Source organism: Siniperca chuatsi, linkage group LG1, assembly GCF_020085105.1.
Source record: "Siniperca chuatsi isolate FFG_IHB_CAS linkage group LG1, ASM2008510v1, whole genome shotgun sequence".
In the NCBI taxonomy this organism is placed as follows: Eukaryota; Metazoa; Chordata; class Actinopteri; order Centrarchiformes; family Sinipercidae; genus Siniperca; species Siniperca chuatsi.
Genome location: NC_058042.1, coordinates 22,747,777 through 22,763,190, shown reverse-complemented (window position 1 = coordinate 22,763,190; position 15,414 = coordinate 22,747,777). Strand labels below are relative to the sequence as shown.

The following is a 15,414-nucleotide window of genomic DNA, read 5'->3' as shown; positions in this document are numbered from 1 at the left end:
GCCTCACTTCTGGCCTGCTAGCAGCCAGGCTACTAGCCCTCTGTCAGTCAGGATCGGATATGTTAGCCTGCAATCTGCCTGTCCTGAGCCGGTCCCAGCTCGGAACCCGTACCTGGGCACCCACCTGGCTCTTGGTGGGCCTGCCAATCATCAGCCTGTACCCCAGCTTGCTAGTTCCCAGCAGATATCCCTGCATCCCTACCTCCTGCATACTCCATTCTGCATCTCAGCCTGCTAACCAGCTGGCACCTCAGCCCGTTGCCGCTGAAACCCCTGGGTTCCCGATCACAGCTGCCCACGGCTGAGGGACTCAGCTGCCCAGCGCCCCAAGGGACTCTGCTAGCGCCCCAGATCGTCAGCAGCTGCCCCTCCCCATGTTCCACCTGGACAGCGGCTGCAGGCATGTTCCACCACAGCGGCAGGCTCCCGGTTCCCTGGCATCACAGGTTCCGCTGGCTCCTCTACCAGTCTCCCCATCGCTGGCTTCCTGTCCTGCTGCCCTGTCGCCAGGCCCTGATCTTGTTCTCCAGCTGCACCGCTGGCCTCCATAAGGGTTCGACCTGCACAGCCGGCATTCCGCCAGACCTCCAGATGGTTTTGGTCTTTGTCACTGGTTTAGTCCAGCCTCCTGCAGGGTTTCGCCTTCATTGCAGACCTCATGAGTTGCTCAGTACGTCTGGTCATCACTCTGCCTTTCAGCCCTGCCTCTGGGGTGCCACCCTGACTTGGTCTGCTCTTCTGTCCAGCCCCCGGGCCGTCCGCCTGAGATCTTCTGCGTTTGCTTGGACCTCGCCTCGACTTTTGGATTTTGTTTATTGCCTGCTCCTTGTCTGATTTGTTTGCTTGTCTTAGACTGCCTTCCCGATTTGGACCTGCCTGCCTGACTATCCATGTAAGCCTTTTCCGTAATAAATTGAATTGCGTCTGCATTTTGGTCCTATTCCTTATGGTCCCTGCTCCCTTGCGTGACATCCACTACGATACCGTTCAGTTGTAAAAGATCTAAGCCAACTCAAATCTTAAATCAAAGTCCGCTCAGTTTCAACAGGCTCTCACCTTCACATTCCCCACCCCTGGAGCGCAGAGGACAGGGCTGGACTGATGAAATCATTATCGAATGTAGTAGGCCCACATCAAATAGCATTAAAGAATTGCAGAACAGAGTGTCAGTAGTTTTTAATATCTTACTGTGCATATATCACAAAGTACAATTTTAGTCAGTTTTTTCTGTAAAATCGCTTCAGTGAACATGACTGTGTGTGCGCCCAGCTCATCACCACCTGCACATATGGATTAAAGTAAATTAGCAAAGTCTGGAATTAAAGCCAGTGACAGCTCTCGCACAATCGTTCACACTCCATATCGACATTATCAGTCCTGATCATAACTACACCCACAAAAAAAAAAACTGTCAAACTTCCACCTTCAAATGATATCCCAGGATGGGGGGATACCACTGACGCGGTCATTTTGGCAAGGTGTGAAATAATCAGTAAACATAAATACTGTGGTGACACTTGTGTGTAATGCTGCATGATGGATGTGCTGGCACTGCAGAGGCTAACGCGAATGGAAGGATCAAGAGGGAACATTGTCCTATCACTAGTAGGTTTATCCCTCGCACGCACAGGACTGAAAAAACTTTAGCCCATGGCCACCTGTTATTTGGCTCTCACCTTGTGTATAAATTGGACTATAAGCCCGGACAATCGGCTCCCAAAATAAACAAATTTTTCTTCAGCTATTTAAGGAGCCAGTGAGGCCCAGAACTTAGAGGGCTGCGCCTATACTAGAATCTGGAGTTACATTACGAAACTAACGTTCTATTTTGAATAGGCTTCGCTCTCTAAGGCTATTGCTAGTGAGTTATGGGTGAAGCAGGATATGGTCCGCACCTCACTGGGTACGTCCGGTACCATAAACACATCCTACTTCACAGACGAAATAAAAGGCGTTCCATGCCCAGCCAGTGCCTCATGCACGACGGCACATCACAGAACCCCATATGTGCCTCAATGGCACATCATAGTAGAATATCCAATATTCTCCGTGAGGGGATGTGGGCTGGGAATAAATAAAGCCCACTGCTGTGACAAAGCTGAAATGGTGGTTGTGCATGATGGTTACGCAGCGAATCCCTTCAAACAATCACTGATCACTGATAAAACACTCAGTACAGAGTGAGCCATAGAGAAGCGGGAAACATCCCACAGATAGAAGCGAATGAAAGAACAGGGGGAAGACCATGAAGCTGCAGTGCAAATGTCTTCCACTGTCATTCCTCCATGCAAAGCCATCGAGGATGAAATCCCTCTGGTGGAGTGCGCTCTGGAGGATCCATCCCAGAGGAGAGATATGCCTGTGAAACAGCCTCACACAGCCAGTGTGACAGGCACAGTACGGATAGAGGCAGCCCCTGAGAATTCTCTCTGTAGTGCACAAACAGGCACTGAGAAGGGCGCAAGGTGGCCGAGCTCGCAACTTAGCAAGACTGCGCACCGGGATTCAGGATTTGAATCCCCAGATGGCCAAATACTAGTTGCCAACAATGTGGCAATTTATGCATGTGTTGTGTTTTCAAGTGCTCACTGAGGTCATTTTAAGTCAAAGGTTGTCTATTGTGATCCCTTTTTATTTTTTTCTGCTAAAAAGTGTTTGTGCAGCAAAAACTGTAAGAACTAGAAAGAACAAAAACAAAAATTGGCAAGTGGGTTGCAAATTTCACCCCACTACTCAGGCACATATAATGACACTCATTGACCTCAAGGTGACTCTGTAACAATCAAGCTTACCCCACAGAGTATATTCAGGGTTCTCCAAACCAGAACAAGAGCTTATTTTGTTTTTTGAATATGATGTTTAATGACCAAACACATCAGTGGGATATTTAGTCACAATCAGGATACCAGTATGCATGTAAATGAACTAAATGAGGTATGATTAATTTTGAAACTATTTATAGAAGTTGCATTAAGATTCTGTCAGGATAGGGATAAATACAAGCATACATGTATCCAAAAGAGATAAGAGGATGACTTCTCTATATGGAAAATGTTTCCAAATCATATCCTGTACTGTAGGGTGTTTAGACGTCTGTGCTGAAATCCACTAATGTCCTATCTAAATGCAATTTCTACTGCATTTGCAGAGAAATTAGAATGCCAGGTCTATGCCACTGATCTGCTGTGTGTCATATTACATTATGTTGGATTAGATCAGATAAGAAGATGAAAGATAGGTGAAACCTTAATTATCTCCATGACCTTAATAATCTCCATTGGGTCGTTGTATCATTGCAGCAAAACATTCCAACTGCACTGAATGTACAGTACAGCAGATGCATAGCAAAGAGAGAATAAACAGTGTGTGTGTGTGTGTGTGTGTGTGTGTGTGTGTGCGTGTGTGTTTGGGAGGGCGTTGAATCCACGCTGTGTACACACATTCATTCCGGACTAAGTAATGCTGTGCCTAACTCATGTTCAATGGTTAATCATTTGTGTGAAAAGCAAGATGTGGAGCGCCTAGTTAAAGGGCTGGAGATAATGAAGCAAAAGTAGACATTAGTGCAAAAGATTGATAAATGTATGAAAATGTAACTGTGACAGATAAGAATAATAATTCTTAGGATAAAATTATTTAATTTAAATGGATACCAAAGCTATTCCTGCTAGAATATATCTTTTGCCTTACGACATCTTGCCGACTTGCTTCTCCTTGTTCTTCTTATTTAATATTCGGCGACGCCTCTTTGGTTGGTAACTTCCTCTTTGTCCAGGCGGACGTTTTATTGGTTGATGTGATATAGCCATTATTCCTGATCCCTGTTGCTGTTTGTTGCTGTGACTCATGACGTTGGTGATAACATCAGAAACAATGTTATTAGCTGCTGTCTTTAAATGCGGTGCTGCGACGGTAAATCTTTTCTTGAGCAAGGGAAATGCAAGTCTAAACAAGCCACGAAAAATACCCCCAAGACCAGCCCCATATTGAAAACCAAGGCCACTGTATCCTGGTAAATCATTATAGCATTATAAAACATGAAATATTTCCTTATTTAATAACAATGCATTAAGGGCATTCTGTATTTGTCACACCCATCAAATGTGTAATGGAAGGGTTCACCACTTCGGCAGTGGGATGTGTGGGACCCCAAACAATGACGGAATAGAGCCAATCCCAGCAAAACACAAGGATTATACTATATGGGGGGTGATATTGCTCTATTTACAGATGATTCACAGGTACATCAGGAACATGCACACACATTTATGCTCTAAAAGACACAAACCATACACAAACCGTACAATGTACACACAAACAGCACCTTCCTCATTCATTAACCCTCTACTTCCATTTTAACTCTCTCCTCGCTGCTTATGTTTGTTTGTTTTTTTACAACAAATAACATTTCACCATCACCCATAATGTGTGTGTGTGTGTGTGTGTGTGACAGGCTATGTCAGGATATTATCAGGATAATTATTTGTCATATTCAGTGTTGCTGTGTTAACTATGTGTCCCTCAGTTTGTCACATGCAGACACATATTGTGCAGCTAAGTTAGCTGCACGTCTCTGGAAGTTTTTGTTGGACTTTTTTTTTTAACCCACAGAAGACAATCCACAAATGTGTACCATAATACACAAATATTTCACTATCCACAAAATGCATTTTTTAAATTTGTGTTGTGTAAAGTCATATCCACAAAAATATGGAGCATTTTTTGATGCATCTTGAAAAATTTGTAGCACTATGTAGTACAGAATCAGACACAAATTCAAACACAGAAATAAATGGATTTCCCAGGGTCTTATCCTGTGTCCCTTTGATACATTTTATGCTATATCTATAAGTAAGTGAAATGCATATCAATAAAAGCTTTTGAAAGTGTTACAATTCCTACAGATTTAGCAGAGAATTGATTTTTTTACTTTCAATCTACTGTTCCACATCCAATCCAGTAGGTGGCGGTAATGTGCCCACAAGCTGGCTCTCCAACCACCGGTAAATCAAAACAAGAAGAAAAAAAAGTACGTTGTGTTTGCAAATGAGTATTTTCAGAAAGCTTAATAGACGTTAAGAGTTAGAAATGGTCTAATTTTGTGTTTTTTAGCTTTGAATCACATGTGGTTCCATATTCAGTTGTTAGTATCGAGGTTGTTGCCGTAGTGAATATAAGACTGGTGCGTTTTGTGAGACGTTTCAGTTAGCCGGCTAGCTGCAGCCAAGTGTCCGTGCCTCAGAGTAATACTTAGCAGACTAGTAATGTCTGTTAGACGGGCTCTGGTGGACTGTGCTGTTCTGTCTCTGCAAGATGCCTGTGTGTTTTATCCGTGCTGTAAAGGCTGCTTCTCGAGGATTTATGTTGAACAGCAGGACACGACGAGGTAAAAACGCAAACAAGCAACGCAAAAGACTTTTGTTTCAGAGGGTCCATGGATTGTATTTTCAAAACTTTACTATGACTAAGTTAATTATTCAAAAACTGAACTAAAAATGAATACTAGTACTTTATTATGTCAAGGCTGTATCGGAATTAGCTTAAAATTGAAAATGAATATATTCATTTCTTGATGTATTTTACACGGAAAAGCAAAACCTTTACCTACAATGCAAATTAACTCATATAACTTCATCCCACTCACTTTCACATGGACACATGTGCATTTGTCTTCTCTGTGTACCGACCACAGATGCAGATGCTCCAAGTGTGGTTACAGCTGTCTGAGGGAACAGGTTGATCACAGATATCGTCTGTCACTGAGGGTGGCCCGGGACACATGCATATTTGGACTAACAGTATTTGGAACCTGCTTGAACCCATTCTTTGGCATTCATGCAAGTGGTTTGCAGAGGTGAGCATGGAAAATGATCTTTCAAGCAACTCCAAATTTCTGCAATGTATTACTTTGCCAGAATTCCATCAGTTGATTGTATATACATTTTAAGTATGAACATCCTTTTTTGTTGTTGTTTGGATTAAATTTGACAACCAAATTTACTGTTTTATTGTATTGCAGGAAATTTAAAGCTATCTTAAACATACTTTTGCATGTTACTCTGTATCTGAAGCATCATTTACACTGCATATTGAACACCTTACTTATACAAGTCTGGTTTCAATGACCCCTCCAGTTACTATCTGACATTATTTTTTTGTACAAGTCTCTGTGTTGATTGCTCCTTATATAGAATGAGATGGCTTTACTCCTGGGTTTGGAAGCAGTATGTTGCAGCATTTCCTCTAGGAAATGATTAAGCAGAGGTAGTAAGCCAACCAGATACTGACACATCTTGTATCATGATCAGTTTAGTTAGTAGACGGTGGCCTAAACAACAGTGACACGTATTAAATATGGCATCTGGTAGTTTAATGTTTTATTTCAGAAAAGTATTATGTTATTAGTAAAACTTATAACGTTGTTAGTGGAAGGTTTTGTTTCAGCCGAGGTAGCATAACTCTGCTAGAAAACACTGTGGTAAACCCTGTGCTTGTCTGAGGGAATTATAGAAAAGGCCATAACATTCTCTCTCTCTCTCTCTCTCTCTCTCTCTCTCTCTCTCTCTCTCTCTCTCTCGAAACCTGACCAATCACTGTCGCTCTCTAACGTTAACTTTAATTTACCAGTGTTTAATGAGGCACATTTTAAAAGCTCAACTTATTATCAGCGTCTTTTCTGTTTGCCAGTTTAGTTAAAAACAGTGTGCAGTTTTGCTGTCTCTGTAATTTGGTAGGTTGGTAGAGAATGCGGAGGGACCAGTTGGAGAATCAACCAGATCCACATTGTTGGTGAAGGCTGTCAAGGACTGTTTCATTGGCAGACATTTCATCTTTGGTATAAAGGTACACTTGCAATTGGGTATTGGATATCTTATTGGGTTATGCATGTACCAATACTGATATTGGTTTTTAATATCAGCTTGATACCAGGCTGAAATTGGATAGTGAAGTTTTTAGTTTACAACTATAGTATTATTTCCAAGAGATTTGTATAACATGTTAACAAACATCAAGAAATCTTGACAAAGACTACTGACTTTTTTTTTTGGCTTTTTATATGATCTTTGGACTCACTAAGGGGTTAAAACGTATTAGGCCATATGGCCGACGGTTTAGCCTTCTCAAATATCTTTTTGGTCATTTTTAGTCTCCAAGCAAACCGAGACCCACCTGTTTAAATGTCATTTTGTATTTGACTAAATCTCAACCTTAAAAAACCCAACAAACCTGCCAGTTGTGAACCCACACCAACTTAGACAGAAGTAACAGTACAATTCCATGAAATCCTAGAAGACAGTGTAATGTGTGTCAAGTAGTTGTTGAGATATTTCAGTCCAGACCAAAGTAGGAGACCGACCAACCGACAGACCGACATTTCTATCCCTACAGCCATGCTGCTAGTATGGCTAAAAACAAATCTAAGGGATCAGTATTAAGATTGTTTGTTTATTTGTTTAAAAAAAAAAAAAACTAAGATTGGCAAATATATTATTGATTTTTTTTTATTTATTTTTTTTAACACTCGAATGTCAATATAAGTATTTACCTCAAATCCAGTATTGGTCGGGTTATAATCATATGTATTTGAACAACATGTCCAAAATGTGTGTTTTATTAGATTTCATTTGTATTCAGGCTGCTTGCTCTCCCCTGGTCTTGTCTGTGTCTTTCAGGTAACTGAAACAGAAAGAGGGCCTTGGTTAGGAGGGCCTGTTGCGAATTGCTCCAGCAGTAAAGACACAGTCCAGTTGATCGCCAGTCAGATGATTCTCCCCAAAGCTACAGGCTTGGGAGGCTGCACAGTGGTCAGTTATTATCAGATCCTTCTTCAGAAAGCTGCAGAATATGAGCTAGGATCCACTGATCCCAGCAAGACCTCCGTTCCCCTAGCAGCAACCCTGCTGCTGATTCCACGTCATTCTCCAGCCAGCAGCTTCAATAATGCCACACTTTCTGCCTCAGGTCTTCTTTCCCAATCACTGCAAAGGTACGACACGAAGAAGCTACTGAGGATGAACTATTGCTTTCTATCTGATAATTCTCAGTATGTTATATCAAGGGTAGACTCTGTTGGGGCCAGAAACAAATTTAAATTTGGGAATTAGTGAGACCGACTCAATCTGAAGTCAAAGTAAAAACAACACAAAATACAAGCTCACTAGTTTGACTAGTGACAAGTAACTGTGCCTCAAAAAGTTTTTCCTTACTTGAAAGTGTTTTTTGGAGAGGAAGAAAATACAGATTCAAGGCACTGAAATTGCAGAGAATAAACTTGAAGGTCTTTATGAGTTATATCAAAAAGACGTTAAAACAGGAGACGAGGCTGTCTCGCCATGGACAGTCAAACCTGCCTGTACCGACGTCATGTTTATGTTCTGTAACACTTTTGAAACTCTCTTTAAGTCTTCTCTTGATCCTCCCTATGTACTGTTAAAACAAGTTATAACTAGTTATATATGCTGTTTTATCTTTATACTTCACATGTGCCTTTCATTTTTTTTCTTGCATTTCAGCCAGCGAGTTACAGCATTTAATTAGTTTTACGGCCATTGCACTATAACATTTACTTATGCAAAAGTAGTCATTTTCAGTGTAAACCTGTGTCAGGTGATGTCACTCGATGAATTATTCACTTTTGTTTTCATCCTAGATCACAGCACAAAGACTGCCCCCTTACTCCCACCCCTCCATGGGAACAATCACTAGGACTAGTTACTTCATCAGCAGAGCAGGAGGAAGGCTGCAGTACCCAGGACAGTGGAGATGAGAACAGCAGACAGACAGACAACAACAAAACACCACATCATGCACGGAGAGGCTGCCTGGAGAACCATAAAGTCACTGAGGAGACAGTGCTGTCACCTCTTCTTTCTCTAGAGTGTAGTTCTTACAATAGTCCGTCATTTGCCAAATACCCATACTCATCTCTTGAGAAAGCTGTTGGAAACACCCCCATCCCGAAGAGTTGGTTCAGTCCCTCCCCACCTGTCCACAACTGCTCCAAGGCGAAGGGGTTTTCTACCAGACAATTCACCACAACATGTTTGTCAAGCTCCTTGGCTTGGGAGGATTTGCCTTTTTCAGAGAGTCTTACAGATTTTTTATGTGAGGAAAAGAAACATTTTGACATTGTTGGTGAAACAGAGCCTCATATCAGTGTGCAAAATCAGAAAGAAACAGCAAGAAACTACCTGGAAATCAGCTCACAAGACAAGAACCTATCAATAAAATCAACTTCTGTTTGTCAAAGTAACACACAGATAACCAACAGCCACTCACAGATATTACTGAATATCACTAATACACCTGCACTCAATAAAGGTGACACATGTGATTTATCTGAGCAGAAATGTAAGAGCTCTGTTGGATGTGTAGACAAAAGTCAAGCCAGAAACATTTGTTTCCACGAGTGTAATCAAGAGGATGAGAAAGCTAGTTCTCTGTTTTTTGAAAATGAAGAAGAGCAGCTTGAAGGGGATACCTACAATTGTTCAGCAGACCTATTCAGTAGCTCACTCATGATCGATATGAACACAAACCCTCTCAACATGCATGCAGAAACTGTCAGGATGACCATAGAAGCTTGCCCACTGCTTTCCAAGCCAGATAAACAGCACCGGAGGAGTGAAAAGTGTAATGTCCCACATTCAACGCCAGACAAACAGAAACTGAAACATAATAAATGCATTAACAGAGACAGTTTAATTCCACCAGGCACACAAGATCTTGACTTCATCCCTCCCTCTCAGTCCACCCCCATTGTAAAAGTAGATGTTGTATCAGGGTCACCTGCCTCCACATACAGAACCTTGACATTAGAAGAATTCAGTTCACAACCTGACAGTCGAGATTTGTGTGTTTTTTACGGAAATCTGACTGAATTGGATAGTAAAAAGCCAGCCAAAATCACCTCTTCTCTTTGTAAATCAAACTGTGTCAGTGCTAACCAGCTGCCCCAGTGTGGGAGGGAGTCTAAAAACGAAAACTTGGTGTGGGGTACGACATCTAGCAGCCACAGCCACAGATTTACCCCAAAAAGGAGGTTCTGCAAACCAGACAGGCATAAAAACCATCTGCTAGCTCAGCAGCACCTGAGGATCCAGAGAGGAGCTCTAACCACAGGGTCAACAGGAAGGAGCAACCACAAATGTGACTCCAGTGATTGTGATGTGACTGTGTGTGATTATGAGGACAATGAAGTCATTATTGTTCCTCCTACTCCTGCTGCTAAAACACAACTTAGTTTGAAGCTCAGAAGAAGAAGGCAGACTGATAACAGCAACAGTAATTCGGGTTGTACTTGGGAAGGAAAGCAGGGAGATGGAGTTAATTGCAAGAGAATTCTGTTGGATCAACCTCTCACATCATCACAGAGAGGTCTGGCACAAACAGGGAATTGTGACCCTGAAACTGTTGAGGGGAGTCTGGATGGATCTAATTGTTCCCTGCTTGATGATGAGAACGAGGCATGTGATTGGTCTAGAGATCTGTTTTCTGACTGATTCCGTTGCAAATGGACTTTACAAATTGATGCAAGAATCAGATGTAAGATTGTTTTTTTTTTGTTTGTTTGTTTTTGTGTATTTCAGGCTGGCAACCCAAGTTATAATAGACTTACTGTTGTGTTGAAAGAGTACTACTGCTGTTACTACTAGCGGTACTGTTGCTGGTACTCCAACTCTGTGCTGAAGGATCTAAGAATAAAGCACATTTATTAAACACTAAAGATAGGAGAGGCTTCTGCTATTTGCACTATATCTTAAAATTATTTGTAGGTAGAGCTGCCTCAGGCACACCCATTGCTAAAAAGTGCACAAAATCAAGCATATGCCCTTGCAATCTCCATTGGCAAACATTTGCTGTAGAATGGGTTATGAATGGTAGTGAATGCTCTTAGAGCAGCAAAGGTGGGGCAAGTCCTTATTAACGCCTATGGTTTTGGAATGAGATATTCAAAAATCACGTGTGTTTAATGTTTGGATGTCCACATACTTTTAGAGATTTATTTTGAAAAGAAAATTTCCTACACAGTCCACTTAAAATAATTAAGTATTTTATTGGAAATGTCTTAGTAACTTAAACCTTCAGACAATACTTACCTTGTCTGAGGTTTTTGGACCATACAGTGTAGGATGTGCCCATGACACATTAGTAACTGTGTTCTGAAGGCTTTCTGCTGCTGCACCTTCACTGTCATTGCTGGCATCATGTACTCATAACCCTGTCTGTTCTCCATTGTTTTTACATCTTTCTGGATGCTAGTAAAGGGAAGTGACAGTAAAAGGATAATGTGTGTATGATTGGGTGGGTATCTCTTACATTAACTGCTGCTTTTTATTTGCATTTTAGCCTTTATTGATAGATAATAGAGACAGACAGGAATTACTGATAAAGACAGTGTGTGACATGGAATTAAGGTTCCCAGCTGGAAGTGAACCAGGGACACTTTCAACATATGGTATGCATCATAACCTCAAGGCCAACAAGACGCTCTATCACTCTTGAAAGCTATCCAGTCTAATTTAAATCACTCTGCTCCCTGGTACTTCTGTTGGCAGCCCAGTCCTTAAGCTGACGTGCTGTTCTGCTGCTACTGTGCGTGTGTTTTTGCAGGGGTGTTAATGTAGGGATGAGTGTGTACAGTGTCATGCCAAAAAGCTAAGAATAGCAGCCACCAAATATCATGACTACAATGTTCTGGATGTGTGAGTAAAAAAGAGAGCAAGATGAAGATGATGTTACATGTGTAAAAATGGAACTGGAAACAGCTGGAGCTTGGTACTGCATGTGTTGCAGAAGCAGGGATGGTATGTATTCAGCTGGGTATGGCGTGATTGTGTGTGTGTGTGTGTGTGTGTGTCGACTTGGATAGTAGAGCATCCTATTTGGCTGATCTTTTCTATTTGAAGTGCCATGTGTACATTGTTAGCATTGAAACTCTTGATCTTGGAGAACTCCTGGGGTACACATGAAAACTATTTTGTCATGATATGTGTCATGACCATTTACTGACGGCTTGGAGCCAGAAATGCAGTTGAATTCTATCAAGTAATCGCTGTGTTTTTTTAGCCGTACTCCTACAGCAACGTTCCTCTAGGGATGGCAAAGTTGGTCTGTTTGTCAGTCGCTTGGTTGGTCCAGACTGAAATATCTCAACAACTGTCGGATTCACGGTCCCCAGAGGATGTATCCTAATGACTTTGGTGATCTCCTGATTTTTCATCTAGCGCCCCCAGCAGGCCAAAATGATGACTTATCCGGTGAAATACCTGATCTACATGATAGATCGGCACACATTTTGGTGAAGACATGCATGGTGTCCATAGGATGAATCTTAATGACTTTGAGGATTTACTTGGATGACAATTTGGTGTAGACATTCATGGTCTTTGTGAACTTCGTGAAATTTCGTACAGACGTCCAAGTTCCCTTAAGAATTAATTGTGCTCTCTTCAGTGGTCCCCTTACTTCTTATCTAGCATCATTAGTAGGGCAAAATTTCAATTTGTCCAGTACTTTGGTTTTACATTTCTAAGAGTTTGACTTTCTTTACAATGATAATTACAGCCTCACAGAGCATGGCTGTAGAGTCTATTTGTTGTGTTCTTGCAGTGCTTTTGCTGGCAGAGACATCATGTTGAATCAACCTTATGTATGTGTGTTTGTGTAAAATGGAAGACCCTGTACCTTGTGCTGGAAGGTCCAGTAGTACAGAGCGTTATTTATGGGAGCACTCAACAACTTCAGACTTTGACATGCAGTCGTTTTGATATTTGGTGTGTGTGTGCCAGTGAATTTTGGCTTCAGTTGCTTCAATAATAAAAATAGTAAATATAACCACCAATGTCAGCTCATGCTCTTTGAAATACAAAGTGCCAGCCCATTGGGATTTTATAATATTTGAATGTAAAGTGTGGCCTGATGGTGGTGCTCAAGAAATACTTTTTTTTTTAAATACTTTTTTTTTTTTTATTACAAGTAGGGCTGCACCTAACAATAATTTTTAAAATCTATTAATCTAACAATTATTTCTTTGATTAGTCAATTAATCCAAAGACTAATTTATCGATTATTCTAAAGATACTTTTTTATTACTTGATTAATATAACAATCAATTTACTCAAAATAAATATCAAAAACTTGTGCCATTAATATTTCAATATTTTATTCAATAATTTTCTCTTAAAAAGAAACAAATGTAACAAGAAACAAAGTGTGTACTGCAGGGCATTATTCTGCAACAAAAATATATTTGTCTATTGAAAATATAATATTTGAAAGAATAAATGAATATATTACTCTCTTTCTAGTAGGTTATTTCTTATGTTACCATTTTAATTCTACTTAATTCACCACCTTATTTTAGTGTTTACTCACAAACTACTTTAATCTGCTCTCCTTGCTTTTCCCTTCAGTTCTCTTTTCTCCACACACACCTACACTTCTGGTCTCTACACACACTTGGCGGCTTGCCCCCCGTTTCTCTCTCCCCGTATGTGTCTGCACTGTTGACTTTCTTCATCAGCACTGTTTTATAAAGTCGCCCAAAAAAACACAACTCCCGTTTTGGATTTTTTCACCCGCGATTCCGTTTTCACTGCAGCAAGTGAGCCTTGTGGAGGAGGCTTGTTGTTAATGACATCGCCTATGGAATGACATTGGCAGCAACAGCTGCACTTACAAGCTTTTACAAAACAACGACATAAGTAGGTCTACATAAACATGAGACTCTTTCTGTGTGTTTTTCTGCAGAGCATGTGCGACTGTCAGTAGACCGCACAGGAGGGGAGAGCGACGGGAGATTGTGGGCAAGGTTTTAATGCTGCAGCTTGTCCTCCGGTGGAATCCACGCTTTGACTGGGCAGCCATACTTCACTGCGAAGCATCGACGCACGATATGCAAATCGATGTATTTCCGTAATCAATTACGTCATGAATTGTCCCAGCCCTAATTATGAGGCAGATCGTCGCATTAGCCAATTAAAAAAAAAAAAAAAAATATATATATATATATATATATATATATATATATATACACACACATATACACAACACATATTTTTGATAACTTCGGTGTGTTTTTAACTATCTCTTTGAACTACCTTTTAAACTTTTAACTGATGCAGTAACCATGTTAGTACTAAAATGTTGTTTGACTGTACTAAAAATATAAGAGTTTTAAATGAGGATTTTTTTCCATTGGTAAATTGGCCTTTTGCCTTTAGATGTCTTATAAATACTGTACCAGAACGTGATACGTTTCCAAAAGTTGCAGCTGTGTGTGTGTGTGTGTGTGTGCTCCAAGGGAGACCCTCTCTCGCAACTAGTACAGTACGTGAGCTACGTCACAAAGCACCCAGTGAATGGAAACACTTCAAGCCACTATTTGTTAAGCATGTGTGTTGTATTTTGTGTTTGTGTTTGTGTGTGTGATTACTGCTTAAGTTATAGCTATTCTTTTATTATTATTATTTTATATAGGGTGGTGCATTTAGATTTATTTTTTTTTAATTTGAGTTTTTTTTCACCCCAAATATTGTTATTTTTTTGCCTTTATTTGACAGTCATAGTGTAAAGAGTGACAGGAAACATTAGGAGAGACAGAGGGGTATGGCTTATAACATACATCCCTTGGCTGAAATCGAACCAAATGTGGAATGCACCTTAAACATTAGGCTACCGGGATGCCCAATTTTATGTTATTTTGTTAAGTTTTTACTTATATTTCATTCTGCACACACGACACACTCAAATACTGAAAGCACTATAGTACATATAAAAGTGATACCACTATAACATGGGTCAGCTACAACCATGGACAGTATATGGTAAAATACCGGTCTTCTATTTGTTTAAAACATTACAACTGAATTTGGTTGAGTCTGTTAAACTAATTCATTTTACAGTAAACAAACGACTCTTTTTCAATCTGTTCTGTCAGTGCTTATGAATGGATATCAATACATCGCAAAAATGATATATGTATTTTGCATAGTAAATGGTATACATATTTTAAACATATTTTTTATTTAGCACCAAAATTAGTTGTGTAATAAGCTGTTATTGACCTGATTATTGTAGTTTGTGCCACAAGACTCATTTTATGATGATGATGGTGTGTGTTGCAGTAGTATTTCCATTGCACAGTTTCCAGGGAAAATGTACTACTGCCCTGTGGACAGCTAGCAGTGTGGCTGTTAGTGCTGTAGAGATTAAGCGGCGTGACAAGCACGAGGCGTGACAAGCACATGGTGTGGAAGGGTGGAGAAATGGCTTAGTATGGAGTTGTCAACAAAGCGTCAGCCGGGGGGCCGTCTCATAGTCCTAACACTGGAGAAGCTTCCCTTTGTAGAATTATAGCAAATAGAAATGCTTAGCCACAGTTCATCACACATTTCTTCTTCAGTGCATCTA

At 40.6% G+C, this 15,414-nt stretch overlaps 1 protein-coding gene across 2 annotated transcripts; it reads left to right on the top strand.

Annotated features, from left to right (window-relative positions):
• The first annotated feature begins 4,999 nt into the window (after positions 1-4,999).
• Positions 5,000-12,837, top strand: ddias (DNA damage-induced apoptosis suppressor). Of its 2 annotated transcripts, XM_044198927.1 has the most exons (5): positions 5,000-5,386; positions 5,693-5,854; positions 6,735-6,843; positions 7,674-7,987; positions 8,651-12,837. In XM_044198927.1, exons 1-5 carry the CDS (start codon positions 5,265-5,267, stop codon positions 10,500-10,502), a joined length of 2,559 nt encoding a protein of 852 aa, XP_044054862.1. In that variant the 5' UTR covers positions 5,000-5,264; the 3' UTR covers positions 10,503-12,837. The 2 variants fall into 2 exon arrangements, with proteins under 2 accessions (XP_044054862.1, XP_044054872.1); XM_044198937.1 differs by lacking the exons at positions 5,000-5,386; positions 6,735-6,843.
• The last annotated feature ends 2,577 nt before the right edge of the window (positions 12,838-15,414 follow it).

What these genes read in the sequence shown, in the direction of transcription:
- ddias (XM_044198927.1), top strand. Translation starts at nt 5,265, where the DNA reads ATGTCTGTTAGACGGGCTCTGGTGGACTGTGCTGTTCTGTCTCTGCAA. An exon ending in CATGCAAGTGGTTTGCAGAG is followed by an intron (nt 5,855 to 6,734) that starts GTGAGCATGGAA and finishes GTAATTTGGTAG; the next exon opens with GTTGGTAGAGAATGCGGAGG. An exon ending in CTTTCCCAATCACTGCAAAG is followed by an intron (nt 7,988 to 8,650) that starts GTACGACACGAA and finishes TTTTCATCCTAG; the next exon opens with ATCACAGCACAAAGACTGCC.